The 18,097-nt window shown below is 41.5% G+C and overlaps 1 protein-coding gene across 2 annotated transcripts in view; it reads right to left on the bottom strand.

The window, feature by feature from the left end:
• The window catches only part of dna2 (DNA replication helicase/nuclease 2), a 100,238-nt gene extending 82,926 nt beyond the window's left edge, over positions 1–17,312 (bottom strand). Inside the window, exon 1 of one of the 2 annotated variants that reach the window (XM_059947274.1) lies at positions 16,260–17,312. Coding sequence is in view for 1 of the 2 variants with exons in the window: in XM_059947273.1 (XP_059803256.1) it covers positions 827–856 (30 nt within the window). In the remaining variant the exon portion in view is untranslated. Of the gene's footprint in view, positions 1–826; positions 904–16,259 lie in introns of those variants that run through there. The other variant, XM_059947273.1, reaches the window with a different exon arrangement.
• Between the last annotated feature and the right edge of the window lie 785 nt (positions 17,313–18,097).

Genomic DNA, 18,097 nt, shown 5'->3' with positions numbered 1-18,097 from the left:
TGAGTGGGGCAGTGTTTTGAAATCCTGTTTACTCGTGGCAATCCATTGAAGAGTGGTGTTGTGGTGTAGGGCATTATCTGGGAGACTGGCCTTTCAGGGATGGTAATGGAAAGTAAAGGACACTTTCCGAGGTTCAGTGGGGTGTTGTGTATGGAACTCCTGGGACAGTAATAAATACTTTCAGTGTGAGGATCTATTAATTCTGTGAGCAAGAGCACTTTAGAAGTTGTAAGTGAAAATGGGCAGCAGTTAGGAGCCCCGTAGATAACAAGCAATCAAGGAATCTGATGGGAGAGGGGTGAAGAATTTGAGGTGTCAGTGGGGCTACTTTGTGCGACTGAACGACAGGATTACGATCTTGTAGAAAGTAGTTCAAGAGCGTTTCGGGTTGCGTATGCGTCTGCCACGTGCTCAGGTTGAAGAAAGGCAGCCTTTTAGGCTCAGGTGGGCGACTGGCGGCCAGGTGGGAGGTGGAAAGTGCTTGGGGTGCAGTGAAGAGGTGCGGAGTTTGTACGGCAGGCAAGTGCAGAAGCTGTTGCAACTCAGTATTATCTAGGGATCTGGTGCAAATTGAAGAGGGTGTTTCACGAGACCTGGCGAAGTGCAGCTGCATTTGGTATTTAGTCATTGCTTGAGCCGAAGTAGACCTAGTTTGTAGTAACGGGGAGTGGGGCAGCGCTGGCTCGCAATGGCGTGGGCCCCCTTTGTTTGCAGGGGGAGGGCGGATTGTAGTTGTGTTGCAGTAATGCCCGCATGAAGAGCTTTGCTTTGCAGTCGGCTGGGCGAATACTCGCAATCACAACTGCAGAAAGAAAGCGGTACTCACGGCCATAGAGAGCGGCTTCTTTTTCCACATGGCGCCAACATCAACAGGACTGCGCCCGCCAACGGCCGCCGGCTCCGGCTCTGCTCCGCCCCGCTCTGCCGTCACCTTCCGGGCGCTGGAAGTGGCAGGGCGGCCAATACAGTGCCTCCTTGTGTGTTTACTTTTGAAATTCTGTGCCTTTGCACTCCGCTGCTGCCGCAAAACGGCCCTAGTCTTTTATAATGCCTTAGCGATTGCAGGGCTGGTCTAATACATTTTAAGTGGTGCGCTTTCCCTTTCCAACGTTGCTCTCTCATTGTGACACAGTACCGTTCTTCAGAGGATCTTGTTCAAAATCTGAATCGTTCCGAAAACGAAAAAGTGCAATAAAGGACCTATCTTAGGGAACGTGACAGCCCAAGTAACTGAGGAAGCGGTTGGAGAGCACTTTAGATGCAGTGATCACAGTTCTATTAGTTTTTAAATAGTTTTGGAAAAAAAATAGAACAACGTAGGTTAAAGCCCTGAACTGGTGCGGGACCAACTTTGAACTTCGAGGGTATTAGATGTGATCCAGTTGATACTGACTGGGTGACTATTTGAAGGCAAAGAAACAGTTGGCAATTGTTTTTTTTTAAGTCATTTCATAATAAGAGGGGCAGTATATTCCTGTAAGGGTGAAGGATAGACATGCCAAGTTTGGGGAACCTTGCTGAGGAGAAGAATTGAGGCTCTGGTAAGGAAAGAGACGGAAGCATGCTTCAGAGGCAGCTGGGTGCAAAAGAATTCCTCAACAAATATAAAAAGTTCAAGACCAGGCATAAGAGGGAAATCAGAAGGGCATAAAGTGGGCATGAGATGGATCTGACAGGCAAGATAATAATCTCAAGGGGTTCTCAGGAGGGATTAGTGTATGGCTGTTTTTGATTTGCTTTTTAGCTGGTTTGGCACAACATTGTGGGCTGAATGGCCTGTTCCTGGGCTGTACTCTTCTATATTCTAGTCATATTAACTGTAATAGCATGACTAGTTTGAGTCTAGGTCCTCTTAAAGATCATCAAGATCACCTATGTGTGGAGCCACAGGATATGGCTGAGATTTTTAATGTCTGTCTCTACTTGGAGTTTACTCAGCAGAATATCATGGATGATAAAAAATTGGGAGTAATAAGTAGTAAAGTTTTGTATCGTATGCGTATGATCCAAAACAAAGTTCGGATTTGCAGCCTTGAAGTGCTTTCAGGTGGGCAAATCCCCAGTGCCTTACCAAGTGCATCATTGGACCTTATGGAAGGCTAGGAAAGAAACTGAGGAGGCCCTTGTAGAGATATTTGCTTAGCTGTTAGTCACTGACAAAATTCCAGAAGACTGACAAGTGACTAGTATTTTCCATTGTTTAAAAAAGGTAACAAGGACAGGCCAGGTACTTGCAGGCTGGTGAGCCTGACTTCACTTGCAGGAAAGATACTGAAGGGAATTCTGAGGAATAAGATCTACCATCAAAGTCAAGGCCTGATCAGGAATAGTCAACATGGTTTTGTGCATGAGAGATCATGCCTGACAAACCCTTTAGAGTGTTTTGAAGAGGTAACCCAGGGGAGAGCTGAAGGCAGGGCAGTGGATATTGTTTATATGGGCCCCCAACAAGGTCCTGCATGGCATACTCAGCAGGAAGGTCAGATCACATGGAATTCAGGGTAGCGACCAAGGTGGACTCAGAATTGGCTCAATGATAGGAAGCAGATGGCACTGTTACCATTAGACAAGCCACTGATGTACTTAGGGTATTTGTACAGTTTTGGTCATCTTTATATGAAGGATATTCTCAAGCTGGGGTACTGAAGTGATTTATGAGGATGCTGCCTGGGCTAGAGGGGCTGGGTTATAGGGGAAGGTTGCCCACATTAGATTTTTGCTCCCTGAAGTGCAGGAGAAAGAGCAGTATGGATTAGGAAGACAGTCATAGTCTTTTCCCTGTGGCTGGGGAGTCCAAAACTAAAGGATGCAGATACAAGATGAGAGAGAGAGAGAGAGAGAGAGAGAGAGAGAGAGGCCTGAAAGGTCACCCCTTTACACGGCAGATAGTGAGTACCTGGAATGGGCTGCCAGAGAAAGTGGTCGAAGCAGGTTAATTTGTAACATTTAAGAAGCCTTTGATAAGTACATAGAGGAGAGCAGTTTGAGGGGTAATGGGCCAGTCCAGAGAAAACGATGTTTATTCTGTAATACAGACAACATCCTGGTGACCCTCTTCTGCACCCTCTCCAAACACAATTCTTTCAGTAATGCAGCAACCAGAACTACACATAATACTCCAGAGGTGAACTATCCAACATTTTATACAATGGGAATATCATTTCCCAACTTCCATATTCAATGCCCTGATCTCTAAAGTATACTATTCATTACCTTTATTGCCCTATTTATTTGTGTTATCACTTGGGAGCTATGGACTGGCACACCAAGATTCTTTCTATACATCAGTGATCCTAAGGGTTTTTCCATTTACTGTATATGCACTTATATTACATTTGACAACCCCCCCCCAAAGTACACAACCACATATTCGTCCAGATTAAACTTCAATTGTCACTTCTTTGCCCATAGTTCCAACTGCTCCACATTCTGCTAAATCCTTTGAAAATTTATACACTATCCCTAATTACCAATCTTTATGTTGTCTGCAAACTGACTAATTTACCCACCTACATTTTTATCTAGATCATTTATATATCTTACAAACAGCAGAGGTCCCAGCACAGATTCTTGTGAAACATCGCTGATGACAGGCTTCCAGACAGAATAACACCCATTTACATATTACCACCTTCTGTCTTCTTTGGCTAAGCCAACTTTGAATTCAGTCTAACAAGTATCCATGGCTCTTGTGTCATTTAAACTTTTAGATCAACCTACCAAATTAGACCTGCAGTAATGGGACAGGTTGGCTTAAAAGACTCTTCAAATGAGACCATTGGGTAGAACTTTGAAACAAATTCCTACTAAAAATCACCCCTTTCAGTCTAAATCTATATCTCTAGTTCATGATTCCTCAGCCCTGGGAAACAGACAGTGTGCATTCACTCTGTTCTTGTCCAGGAAAGGTTCCTGATGCCATATGTAGACAGGTCAACAAGAGGAGAGGCCATACTGAAGAAAATGGCAGATGGAATTTAATGCAGACAAGTGTGAGGTGTTGCACTTTGGGAGGATAAACCTGGATTTACACAGTAAATCAATAGCAAGGGACAAGGCCACTGAGGAGTGTGGTAGAACTGAAGGCCAAGCGTCTGAACCTTCTTGACCATCCTCTTCTCAAAGGTCTTGCTAAAGTTTATGTTGACTTATGTATCCATTGACTTCCCTTCATCAACTTTCCTGGCAGCCACCTCAAAAAACTGGAAGATTGATCAGACATTCGGGTTAACCCTAACCCTAACCTTGCCACTTGCCATGGTAGTAACATTGACTACCATGTTACCAAGTTGACTATTCCTAATCAGTCCCTGTCTATCCAAATATATCTGATATCTTAGAATATTTTCCAATAATATACTCACCGATGTCAGGCTCACTGGCCTAACATTTCCCAGCTTATTCTTAGAGCTTTTCTTAAACAATGAAGCAACATTAGCTGTCCTCCAGTCCTCCAGCATCTCACCTGTGGCTAAGAAAGTTTTAAATACCTCTGCCAGGGCCCCTGTAATTTCTTCATTAGCCTCTCATAAGGTCTAGGGGGGGCACTTTTCAGACCCTATAAATTATCCACCCTAATTTATCTCAAGTCAGCAAGCACCTCTTCTTCTGTAATTCGGATATAGCCCATGACCTCACTACAGTTTTGCCTCAGTTTTATAGACTCTGTGTTCATCTCCAAGAAGACCAATCTTGTCCCTTGCTATTGTATTGTTCTTAGTATATCTGTAGAAGCCCTTGGGATTGTCCTTCACCTTAACTCCTGCACTCAGTGCCCTGACACTAGAAGACAAGCATGCTAATCACCCTGTTCACTAGCCTGCCTACCTGTAATGCCACTTTCAACAAGCTACTCATTTATACTCCTAGGGCCCTCTCTTCCATTGCACTCCCTGGTGCCCTAACATTCATCATATACAGTAAGTCCGAAACTGGTTTGAAATTCCAAACTCCATCACCTCTCATTTATTTTATTAAAATACATTTTTCAACCATTTCCCACTTCTCTAGCTGATCAAAATCTCTTTGTAAGCTACAATAATACCAACCCATGTGGCATACCACTAGTCACCAGACCTTCATTCCAAAAGACACCTCAACCACCACTCTCTGCTTCCTACCTTCGAGCCAATTTTGAATCCCCTAACTCACTCGCCCTGGATTCCATGGAACCTAGCATGCCATGCAGGACCTTGTCAAAGACCTTGCTAAAGTCCAAATAGACAGCATCCACTGTCCTACTCCCATCTACCTTTTTGATTACCTCCAAAAACTCTAGAAGCTTCCTCAAGCATGACTTTCCACACATAAAACCAAGCTACAGTGCCTCCTCCTAATCACACTTTATCTATCCAAAAGCCAATAGATCCTGAGATCCTGTCCCTCAGAACTCCTTCCAGTAACTTCCCCACTACTGATGTCAGGCTAGCGGGCCTGTAGTTCACTTGCTTGAACTTGCTACCTTTCTGAAACAATGGAACAACATTCACCACCTTCCAGTCTTTGGGACCATTAGCAGTGGCTAACAATGAAGCAAATATTTCTTCTCTAACCTCTCAGAAATGTCAAGGATTCATTCATTCAGACTCTGGGTATTTATCCAGCTCAATGCACTGTAAGGATACAAATACCTCCTCCCTGGTAATATAAATGTCCTCCAAAACAAATCCGTTTGTTTCTCTTATCTCTACAGCTGCCATGAATTATACTGGTGCCCAAGAAGAACACAATAACCTGCTTCAGTGACCATCATCCAGTAGCACTTACACCCATTGTGATCAAGTGATTTGGGAGATTGGTCATGAAACATACCCCTTCCTGCCTGAGGAGCGACATTCATCTGCTCCAATTTGCCTACCATCACAACAGGTCAACAGCAGATGCCATTTCATTAGATCTTCTCTCAGCCCTGAAACAGCGAAGGTGCATACATCAGGATGCTCTTCATTGACTACAACTCTGCATTCAACTCTATCATCTGCTTAAAACTAATCAATAAGCTCCAAAAGCTTGGCCTTATTACCTCCTTGTGCAAATGGATTCTTGATTTCATCACTTGCAGACCTTGGTCAGTTTGGATTGGCAACAACATCACCTCCACAATCACTATCATCACAGGTGCATCACAAGGCTATATACTTAACCCCATTCCACTGGCTTTATACTTATGACTATGAGGCTAAGTACAGCTCCAATACCATTTATAAATGGTATTGAAGACAAATCAGCAGCTAGGAGGGAGAATGAAAATCTGGCTGAATAGCGCCACACAACAACCTCTCTCTCAACTCCAACAAAACCAAAGAGCTGATTATTGACTTCAGGAGAAGGAAACCGGAGGTCCTTGAGCCAGTCCTCATCAGAGGATCAAAGGTGGAGAGGGTGAATAACTTTAAATTTATTGGTATTGTCAATTCGAAGGATCTGTCTTGGGTGCAGCACCTACAGTACAAAGAAGGCATGGCAGCACCACCACTTTCTTAGAAGTTCGTGTAGGTTCAGTATCTCATCTAAAACTTTTGACAAACTTCTATAGATGCATAGTGGAGAGTGTTCTGACTGGTTGCATCACAGCCTGGTATGGAAGTACCAGTGCCCTTGAACTGGAAAGCTTACAAAAAGTACAGCCCAGTCCATTACAGGTACGTAATTCTGCCCCTATGTCTTATGGTCTTATAGATAAAACTCACCCCGCCACTGAGTGATTGATATCCACTCCATATCTACAAGGAGTGGTTTCACAGGAAAGCAACATCCATCACCTAGGACACCTCTTTCAAATTCAGGAACAGTTATTACCCCTCAACCATCAAGCTCCTGAACCAATATGGATAACTTCACCCACTCCAACACTAAACTGATTCCACAACCTGTGGGTTCACTTTCAAGGACTCCACAACTCATTATCTCAATAATATCTATTTATCAGTATTCACTATGGAAAATTATTTTGGAGATTGTAGTGATGACTTGCAGCAGACTGAAGAGCATGTAGATATTAAGAAAGAAGATGTACTGGAGCTTTTGGAAAGTATCAAGTTGGATAAGTTGCAGGGACTGGATGAGATGTACCCCAGGCTACTGTGGGAGGCAAGGGAGGAGATTGCTGAGCCTCTGGCGATGATCAATGGAGATGGGAGAGGTTCAGGAGGATTGGAGGGTTGCAGATGTTGTTCCTTTATTCAAGAAAGGAAGTAGAGGTAGCCCAGGAAATTATAGGCCAGTGTCTATACCTCAGTGATTGGTAAGTTGGTGGAGAAGATCCTAAGAGGCAGAATTTATGAACATTTGGAGAGGCATAATATGATTAGGAATAGTCAGCATGGCTTTGTCAAGGGCAGGTCGTGCCTTACGGGACTGATTGAATTTTTTGAGGATGTGACTAAACACATTGAAGAAGGAAGAGCAGTAGATGTAGTGTATATGGATTTCAGCAAGGCATTTGATAAGGTACCCCATGCAAGGATTATTAAGAAAATAAGGAGGCATAGGATCCAAGGGGACATTGCTTTGTGGATCCAGAACCAGCTTGCCCACAGAAGGCAAAGAGTGGTTGTAGATGGGTCATATTCTGCATGGAGGTTGGTGACCAGTGGTGTGCCTCAGGGATCTGTTCTGGGACCCAAATTTTTCGTGATTTTTATAAATGACCTGGATGAGGAAGTGGAGGGATGGGTTAGCAAGTTTGCTGATGACACAAAGGTTGGAGGTGTTGCAGATGGTGTGGAGAGCTTTCAGAGGTTACAGCGGGACATTGTTAGGATGCAAAACTGGGCTGAGAAGTGGCAGATGGAATTCAACCCAGGTAAGTGTGAAGTGGTTCATTTTGGTAGGTCAAATATGATGGCAGAATATAGTATTAATGGTTAGACTCTTTGCAGCGTGGAGGATCAGAGGGATCTGGGGGTCTGAGTTCATAGGACGATCAAATCATCTGCGGAGGTTGACTCTGTGGTTAAGAAGGCGTACGGTGTATTGGCCTTCATCAATTGTGGGATTGAATTTAGGAGCCGAGAGGTAATGTTGCAGCTATATAGGACCCTGGTCAGACCCCACTTGGAGTACTGTGCTCAGTTCTGGTCACCTCACTACAGGAAGGATGTGGAAACCATAGAAAGGGTGCAGAGGAGATTTACAAGGATGTTGCCTGGATTGGGGAGCATGCCTTATGAGAATAGGTTGAGTCAACTCGGCCTTTTCTCCTTGGACCGACAGAGGATGAGGGGTGACCTGATAGAGGTGTATTAGATGATGAGAGGCATTGATCATGTGGATAGTCAGAGGCTTTTTCCCAGGGCTGAAATGGTTGCCACAAGAGGACACAGGTTTAAGGTGCTGGGGAGCAGGTACAGAGGAAATGTCAGGGGTAAGTTTTTTACTCAGAGAGTGGTGAGTGCGTGGAATGGGCTGCAGGCAATGGTGGTGGAGGCAGATACGATAGGGTCTTTGAAGGGACTTTTGGATAGGTACATGGGGCTTAGAAAAATGGAGGGCTATGGGTAAGCCTAATGGGTAATTTCTAAGGTTGGGACATGGTCGGCATAACTTTGTGGGCCGAAGGGCCTGTATTGTGCTGTAGGTTTTCTATGTTTCTATTATCATTTACTTGCAGAAAATGATGTGGAGGCTCACTAGGGTCGTAGTTGAGGACAAAGAGAACCCTATCTATGTTATGTTCAGAGGAGGTGATTAGGTGAGAACAGACTTGCGGGGAATAGGGAGAGGTGGGTGAGGGCAACATCAATAATGGTGGAAGGATAACCCCAATTTTTGAAAAAAAGGAAAGGACATTTTGGATGCTCTGGAATGGGAAGTCTCGTCTGAGAACAGATGCAAGGGAGATGGAGGAAATGAGATAAGGGTTAGTACATTTGTACATGTCATCCCCCGGAAGGGAATCTTGATCAACTGGGTAAGTGAGCCAAGGAATGTCAAATGGTCTATAATTCAGATAAGTGCAAGAATCACATTTTAGAAAGTCAAACTCAGGCAGGCTTTTTCCACTGAGGTTGGGTGAGACTAGAACTATAGGTCTTAGGTTAAGGATGAAAAGTGAAATGCTTAACGGGAACATGAGGGGGAACTTCTTCACTCAGATGGTGGTGAGATTCTGGAATGAGCTGCCAGTGGAAGTGGTAAATGTGGGTTCAGTTTCAAGATTTAAGAGCAGTTTGGTTAAGTACATGGATGGGAAGGGTATGGAGGGCTTGGTCACAGTGGAGTCACAGATAGCCAGCGATGTGAAGATGTCTTTGGCACTCTGGCCTTTATCAGATAGGGCATTGAACACAGAAGTTGGGATGTCATGGTGTAGTTTGGTGAGGCTGCATTTGGAGTATTGTGTTCAGATTTGGATACCTTGCTACAGGAAAGATGTTACTAACCTGGAAAGAATGCAGAAAAAAATTATGAAGATGTCAAGATCTGAGGGATTGGGCAGACTAGGAGTATATTTGTTGGAACATTGGAGACTGAGGGGGACAGACAGGGTGAGTGCATTCAGTCTTTTCCCAAGCTGAGGGAATCAAGAACTAAAGGGCTGAAAATCAGTTATTTAAATCTAGAACTCAGTTTTATGTGGTTGGAGATAAGTCTGGTAAATTATTGGCTAATCAATTGAAACCTGCTTTGGCTAAACTACGGACTACTAGGATTCGTAAACAAGATGGTACTCAAACGATCGACCATAAAGAGATAAATAAAACCTTTCAAGATTTTTATAATTCCTTATATCAATCAGAATTTGCTGAGGATTCTTCTATAATAAATGAATTTTTAAGGAAATTGAATATTCCAAAATTAACAGTAGAGGATAATGTATTTTTAGATACACCTATCACGAAAACTGAAATAAAAAAGGCTATTTTTTCAATGAATTCCGGTAAAGCTTCTGGTCCAGATGGTTATTCTGCAGAATTTTTAAAATCTTTTTCCTCTATACTTTCTCCTTGGCTTTGTAAAATTTTTAAAGATGCATTAATTATAGGCAAATTGCCACAATCTTTTTATGAAGCTTCTATTTCTTTAATTCTTAAAAAAGATAAAGACCCTATTGAGTGTGCATCCTATTGGCCTATATCCTTGCTGAACACGGATTTTAAGATTTTTAGTAAAATTTTGGCTACTAGATTAGAAAATATATTACCTCGAATCATTTCTGAAGATCAGACTGGATTTATTAAAAATCATTATTCATCTTTTAACATTAGAAAATTAATAAATACTATTTACACTTCCTCACCCAAAATACCAGAATGTGTCAATTCTTTAGATGCTGAAAAAGCATTTGATAGAGTTGAATGGCCATATTTATTTAATACAATGCAGCATTTTCAGTTCAAAATTTATATCATGGATTAAATTAATATACCATAAACCCTTGACTTCGGTTTTTACCAATAATCAAAGATCTCCTTTTTTTCAGTTATTCCATGGTACAAGGCAAGGTTGTCCTTTAAGTCCTTTATTATTTGACATCGCTCTAGAACCTTTGGCTATAGTTATTCATGAATCACCTAATATTTTTGGTATTACTCGTGGGGAGGGGACGTATAAGTTATCATTATATGCTGACGATTTGTTACTATATATATCTGACCCTGAAAGATCTATTCCTGCTATTTTGTCTTTGTTTGCTCAGTTTAGTAACTTTTCTGGTTATAAATTGAATTTTAACAAGAGTGAACTATTTCCATTAAATATGCAAGTTTCAATTTATAAACGTTTACCATTTAAGGTTGTTACAGATTATTTTACTTATTTAGGTATTCAAATTACTAAAAAACATAAAGATTTATTTAAAGCTAACTTTTTACCCTTAATTGACCAGATTAGGCAACTTGCTACCAGGTGGTCTCCACTATCTTTGTCATTAGTTGGTAGAATTAATGCTATTAAGATGATGGTATTATCCAAATTTTTATATTTATTTCAAGCATTACCAATTTTTATCCCTAAATCTTTTTTTGACATTATTGACTCCAAAATATCTTCTTATCTTTGGCAGAATAAAAATCCCAGACTAGGCAAAAAATATTTACAGAAGCCTAAGAAGGAAGGTGGTTTGGCTTTGCCAAACTTGAGATTTTATTATTGGGCAGTTAATATACGATATTTAATATTTTGGACACAAGAATTGACTACAGCTGCCTGCCCACAATGGGTAAATTTGGAATGTAAATCTGTACAAGACTTTTCGTTGTTTTCAATCTTAGGATCTTCACTTCCTTTTTCTTTATCTAAATTGAATAAACATATAACTAATCCTATAGTCAAATACACATTGCGAACCTGGTTTCAATTTCGTAAATTTTTTAGTTTGAATAAGTTTATTCTATCATGCTCTATAGTATCTGTGGTGAACTATGTGCCTGTCGGGACACGCCCCCTGCTGACTGCTCCTGTGGCTCCTCCCACAGGCCCCTGTATAAAGGAGATCTGAGGCCTGACGCTCGGCCTCAGTCTCCAGGACATTGTATGATAGACACTCACTCCTGGTTCCTTCTTCCAGTCAATAAAAGCCGATATCTTGCCTTACGTCTCAGTGTGAGTTATTGATGGTGCATCAGTATCTAATTTTTTTTTTTGGCCTTCCTTTATGGATCAAACTTTTTTTTAATGGAAAACAAAAGGTATAACATGTTTTCGTGATTTGTTTTTAGATGATAGCGTTATGTCCTTTGAACAGTTATCTAATAAATATAATTTACCTAAAACTCATTTTTTTAGATATTTGCAAGTTAGAAATTTTTTGTATAATGAGTTACAGTCTTTTCCGAAACTAGGTCCATTGGACATTATGGAAAGAATTTTAGCTCTGAATCCTTGTCAAAAGGGTTTAGTAGCTGTCATTTATAATATGATTATGAAAGTACAGCCAGATGTATCAGAAAAAATTAAGAAGGAATGGGAAGAAGAACTTCATTGTCTTATATCCATTGAGCAATGGGAGAAAATGTTACTATTAGTTAATTCGTCCTCTATTTGTACTAAACATGCTCTAATACAATTTAAGGTTGCACATAGAGCTCATATGTCTAAGGATAAACTTGCTCGATTTTATTCTCATGTTAATTCAACCTGTGACAGATGTCATTCTGATGTTGCCTCATTAACCCATATGTTTTGGTCTTGTCCTTGTTTACAAAATTACTGGAAAGATGTTTTCAGTATTATTTCAAGAGTTCTGAATATTAATATCCAACCGCATCCTTTTACTGCAATATTTGGTTTACCAATGGTGGATAATAGTTATCTATCCTCTTCATCTCGACGAATGATTGCATTTGTTACACTAATGGCTAGAAGATCTATTCTATTGAATTGGAAAGAAATTAATCCTCCAACTATATTTCAGTGGTTTTCTCAAACCATTTCTTGTTTGAGCTCAGAAAAAATTACAAGTGTTGTTTTTGACCCTTTGGTTAAATTTGAAGAAACTTGGAGACCATTTATTCAACATTTTCATATGAGTTGAATTGTCTTTTCCTAAACCTTACTTATATTATCCTTAATTATTTGGATGGAGGTTCGGAGTTATTGGCAATACTGTATATGTACTTAACATTATTCAATGGCCCATGTTGGTTAGTGTTTTTTTTCTCTTTTTTTTCTGGGGTCTTTTTTTTCTTTTTATTTCTTTGTTCATCAATGTTATGAGTTTGGGAGGTTATATATTTTTATTATTATATATCTGAATGTCTATTTAAACTATTAATTATGTCCTCTCAAACACTTTGTATTCATGTTTCATTTATGTTTGTTTAAAATTAATAAAAAGATTTAAAAAGAAAGAAAAGAAAGAACTAAAGGGCATAAGCTTAAGGTGAGAGGGGAAAGGCTTTATAGGAAACTAAAAGGAAACTTCCCACCCGGAGTGTGGTCAGTGTATGGAATGAAATGCCAGAGGAAGAGCCTGCGACAGGTATAATATCAGCCAGATGATTGGACTTCAGAATCAGGTTAATATCACCAACATATGTTGTGAAATTTATTAACTTTGCAGCAGCAGTATATTGCAATACATAATAATAGAGAGCATATAAATATATATTAAATAGTTAAATTAAGTGAGTAGTGCAAAAAATAGAAATAAAAGTGTAGTGAGGTAGTGTTCATGGATTCAATGTCCATTCAGAAATAGCATAGCAGAGAGGAAGAAGCTGATCCTGAATCACTGAGTGTGTGCCTTCATGCTTCTGTACCTCCTCCCTGATGGTAATAATGAGAAGAGGGCATGTCCTGGGTGATTAGTGTCCTTAATGATGGACGCTGCCTTTTTAAAGCATCACTCCTTGAAGATGTCCTGGATACTACAGAGGCTAGTACCCATGATGGAGCAGACTTGCTTTACAACTCTCTGCAGCTTACTTCAATTCTGGGCAGTAGCCCCTCCAGCCCCCATACCTGACGGTGATACAGCCAGTTAGAATGTTCTCCATGGCACATCTATAGAAATTTGCAAATGTTTTTGGTGATATACTAAATTTTCTCAGCCTCCTAATGAAATATAGCCACTGTCTGACTTGCTAAATTACGGGTGTGGGATGACCAATGTGCCTTCTTGATGGTAGTGTAACAGTGATTGAGTCTGTTAGCTGCTCTGGTTCTGTAGGTGACAGGTTGGTAATAATTTCTCAGACTTCTTCAAGCTGGCCTGGTTGAAGTACCCCACAATGATCAGGAGGTATCACGTTGAGTGTCCCATGACTGCTGATCACAGTGCTCAGTACTCTGCTCCCTCAGTGCCACCCTGATGTCTGCCGTGTGGTGGCTATGGCAGAGAGCTCCCTGGACAGTTAGAACGGGATGACACTTGACTACCAAATGTAATAGATTGGAGAAGCAGCATGGAGACAGAACAGCCATGTCTGTGCACCACAGTGAGTTAATCATGAAGCAAATGCCACTGTCTCTGCCTTTACCTGATGGAACAGTCTGTCCATGTGGTGGAAGGTGAGGCCCCATGGACTGAAGTGTGATGCCCAGGGGGAGGCTACAGCAGGATTTAGTGAAGCAGAGGAATGTCAGGGACACAGTAGTCCCTGATGCCCCTCTGGTGCTACAGTCTTGCTCCAAGGTCTTCAATTTTAACTTCCATTATTAGCCTGGAGTATGGTGGGAGGAAGTTAGGGCCCTGCACTTCAGTTTTACCCAGAGCCTTACCCTGCAGCCACATATCCTGAGACAATGGAGGCTTCCAGATGCTGCCCTCACTGCTTGGGTGGCATGGAGTCCCTCCTCTGAAAGTTATACAAATCACTAGAGTTTTTAAACAATGTTAGCTGTAGTAGTTGTAAACTAGTCCTTACCCCTTGTCCTTATGGAAACAAGTTGGCTCTAAGCGTCACTATTTCACTTCTAGATTTTACCATATTTAGCTAGACCCGCTCCATGTTAGTTCTATCCTACTTAATAACAAAATCAGCTTTCCAATTTACCAATTCAAATTAAACTACCAATCCATATCCTTAGCCACACAGAAATCTACCAAGAATGGTCAATGTCCCCAAAGTGCTTTGTCACTGACATTTCATCCACTTGCTCAGCTTTATTCTCTAGGATTATCCCATCCCTAATAGGAACATCTGCATACTGGTAAAATAAAAGCTCTCACAAGTTTCACCCTGTCTAATCATTCCACATCAATGCAAACAAATTTAATATTGGTGAAACTGCACCTCTGATGATTTACTGACATATCTGCTCCTCTGTCTCCTGCTGAACTCTGGGAGGCTTCCATCACAATCCAATGTACATAACTGCTTGCCTTCTCCCCTGCAGGGTGGCGCCGATTTCAAACTAGAAGAACTCATATTCCATCTAACCAATGGTACAACACTGAAATGTCCAGTTTCAGGTAACTCCAACTGTCCCTCTCTCTTTCCTTCCAGTCCACTTCCAGACATTCCACTTTTGTTCCATTTCCCATAGCCCCTTTTCCCATTGTTATCCATTTTTGTCCCACTCCTACACCATGTTCCATCTGCCCTCCGTCACTCCCTTAATGGTTCCCAGTGTCACCTCGCTTATCATATTCTTGCACACTAAGCTTTGGTGTCCCCACCTTCATCCTCTGTAAATTACTCCATTTACCTCCCATTCTTTCCCTTGTCTTCTTTCACCATTATACCACCCGCCTGTCTACCAGCTCCACATTCGGTAAGGTTAGGCGGCAACACCAGTGCCACAAAGGTTGCACCTTCAGCCCAACAATCTACTCCCTAGATATTTATAGATGGTACTACCTTACCTCAAGTACTGATGTTGAAGTACAAGAAGGAGATAGAGAGTTAATAACATGATGTCATATCAACAACCTTTCCCTCAAAATCAGTAAAAAAAGAACTGGTCATTTGCTTCGGAAGGGGCAGTGGGCAGTGAAGCTACTCCTGTCTATATCAACAGAGTTAAGGCTGTAATGGTTGAGAGCTTCAAGTTTCTGGATGTGAACATCACCAATAGCCTGTCCTGGTCCAACCATATCAACGCAATTGCCAAGAAAGCAATGCCTCTGCTTCCTCAGGAGAAGAAAGAAATTTGTTATGTCCCCTTTGACCCTCACCAATTTTTATTGACGCGCCTTAGAAAGGACCCTATCTGAAAGCTAATAGGTTGGTATGGCAACTGCTCTGCTCACAACTGCAAGAAAATACAGTGGCTTGTGGACACAGCTCAGCACATCACAGAAATCAGCCTCCCCTTCGTGAACTCTGCCCATGCTTCTCACTGCCTCACTAAAGCGACCAGCATGATCTAAGACCCCATCCATCCCAGGATTCTCTCTTCTCTCAGGCAGAAGACACAGAAACCTGAAAACATGTGCCATCAGGCTAAAGGACAGCTTATACTCCACTGTTACAAGACTATTAAATGGCTCCTGTTGTGTCTGTGCACAACTACCTATATATTAAATAAAAGCACACACACAGGAGATGGCTTTAACTGGTGCATTCACATTGCAGCGAGAGAGAGGAAGAGAACTATGCACATGCATAGACATCAGCACATATGCAGATAACAAATCAATACATAGTGCTAAGGGGGGGGGGTCATTGTTGTAAAATAAATAGATCCATACATTACACTTCCTCCCCTTTTACATTATTGCAACATAAAACTTTTTGTACAAAACATGCAATTTCCCTTTCATAAACCCACATTCCAAATAAACATGCCTTCACAATAACAGTCCATAACTAACTTCACAGTTCTAAAGCTTCAGCCTTTTGGGTGGTGTTCTGTTTCTTTCAGGATTATACCTCGACTTGTGGAGTGGCATCAGGTTTGGCAGCTGTCTTGTCTAAGACAAGTTCTTGGTTTCCTGTGTCATGTTGCTATCAGTGACATGATCATCACTGAGAGATAAGTCCGGTGACTGTAGTGTGTCCATCTGGTTGGATGCAGTCAACTCAGGTGTTTTCTTTGGCTGAGTATCCAGTATCTGGTCCACATGATGTTTCCATGTCTGATCTCCAACTTCCACTGTGTACATCAGTGGTCCAGTTTTTGTAGCTATCCTACTGGGTGTCTGCTTGTCTTCTCAGTAATCACATGCTAGGACTTCCAATCCAATTTTGAAGCTCCTTGCTGCTTCATTTGGCAAATGGTTGAACTGTTTATTCTGTACTTCCCTCCATAGGTCTAGTTTCAGGAGGTCTATGTGAGATCTCAGATTTCTGCCCATGAACAGCATTGCAGGTGTTTGATTTGTTGTTACGTGAACAGAGTCCTGATACACAAAAAAGAAGTTGTCCACCTTGGGCTGTAGAGAAATTTCCTCCTTGTCCATCACTTTAATGAACTTCCTGAAGGTTTGAAAAAAAAACCTTTCAGCTAACCCATTCATTGCTGGGTGGTGAGGAGCTAACTTGAAATGTCTGATGCCATTTTTCTTCATGAACACGTCTGAATTCTTCTGACACGTACTATGATCTGTTGTCACTCATAATTTGTTCTGGTAAGCTGTTTCTGGTGAAGGTAGTTCTCAGGGCAGAGACAGTCCTTGCTGAGGTGGTTGACTTCATTGGTATAACCTCTGGCCACTTCAAATGAGCATCCACAGCAATCAGAAACATGGAGTCCATGAATGGCCCGACAAAGTCAATATGTACTCTTTACCATGGTGATGACGGCCACTGTCACTAGTGTAACAATGCCTACGGGGGTGCATTTTCAACTGACCAGCTTTTGGCCAAGTCTTCAATCTGTTTATCTATTTCCGGATATTCCAGTCTTCTCTTGTGACTTATGTAGCTATGCTTGACAATGACATGTCTACAATATGAGATTTCATTCTTGAAAAACTCACATTTCTCTCTCTTTGCATGCAGACCATACTCACTCAGCTTGCTAAGCACTTTATCAAGGCTCTGGAGGGGCTCTTCATCATTTTTGCCAGTCATGATGTAACATTCTGTTCCTGGAATATCTTGGAGCACTTGGCCCATTGCTCTTTGCCAAATTGCTAGAACTGATGCAATGCCAAAGATGAATTGATTATACTGGAACAGTCCCTTGTGAGTGTTGATTGTGAGGAATTTCCTGTTTGACTTCTCAATCTCCATTTATACATAGGCTTGTGACATCAATCTTTGAAAACCTCTCCCTGCTTGCCTAAAATGCAAAAAGGTCTATTTATGGCAGGAGATACTACACAATACATAGCACTGGGTTGATGCTCACCTTGAAATCTCCACATACTGTATATAAATAGCTCTGGTCTTTCCTATCTTGATCACCAGAACAAAGGGCATGGCCCAATTGCTCCACTCAACTCTGTAGAGAATTCCAGACATCTCCAAGTTCAGCATCCACTTTAGGACATAGTGCGAAAGGCACTGGAAGTGCTTTATGGAATCTTAGTGTTGCTGTTTCATTCAGTTCAATTCTGGCTTTTATGCCTTTGACTTTATCAATCCCCTTCTCAAACACCTTCTCATTAGCATTAAGCAGTTGTGCCAGTATCTGGTAGTGCTACCATTTGGGCTGCCATTCCCAGTTGATGTCATACTGAGAGCTTTGATTGATTGCCAATCTAGTTGGATTTTTCCCAACCACACACATCCGAAAATTGTTGCCCTCCACTTTTCAATACATA

The sequence above is a fragment of the Hypanus sabinus genome, chromosome 22, assembly GCF_030144855.1.
Source record: "Hypanus sabinus isolate sHypSab1 chromosome 22, sHypSab1.hap1, whole genome shotgun sequence".
In the NCBI taxonomy this organism is placed as follows: Eukaryota; Metazoa; Chordata; class Chondrichthyes; order Myliobatiformes; family Dasyatidae; genus Hypanus; species Hypanus sabinus.
The sequence above is the reverse complement of the archived record's forward strand: the minus strand, read 5'-3'. Positions and strand labels throughout refer to the sequence as shown.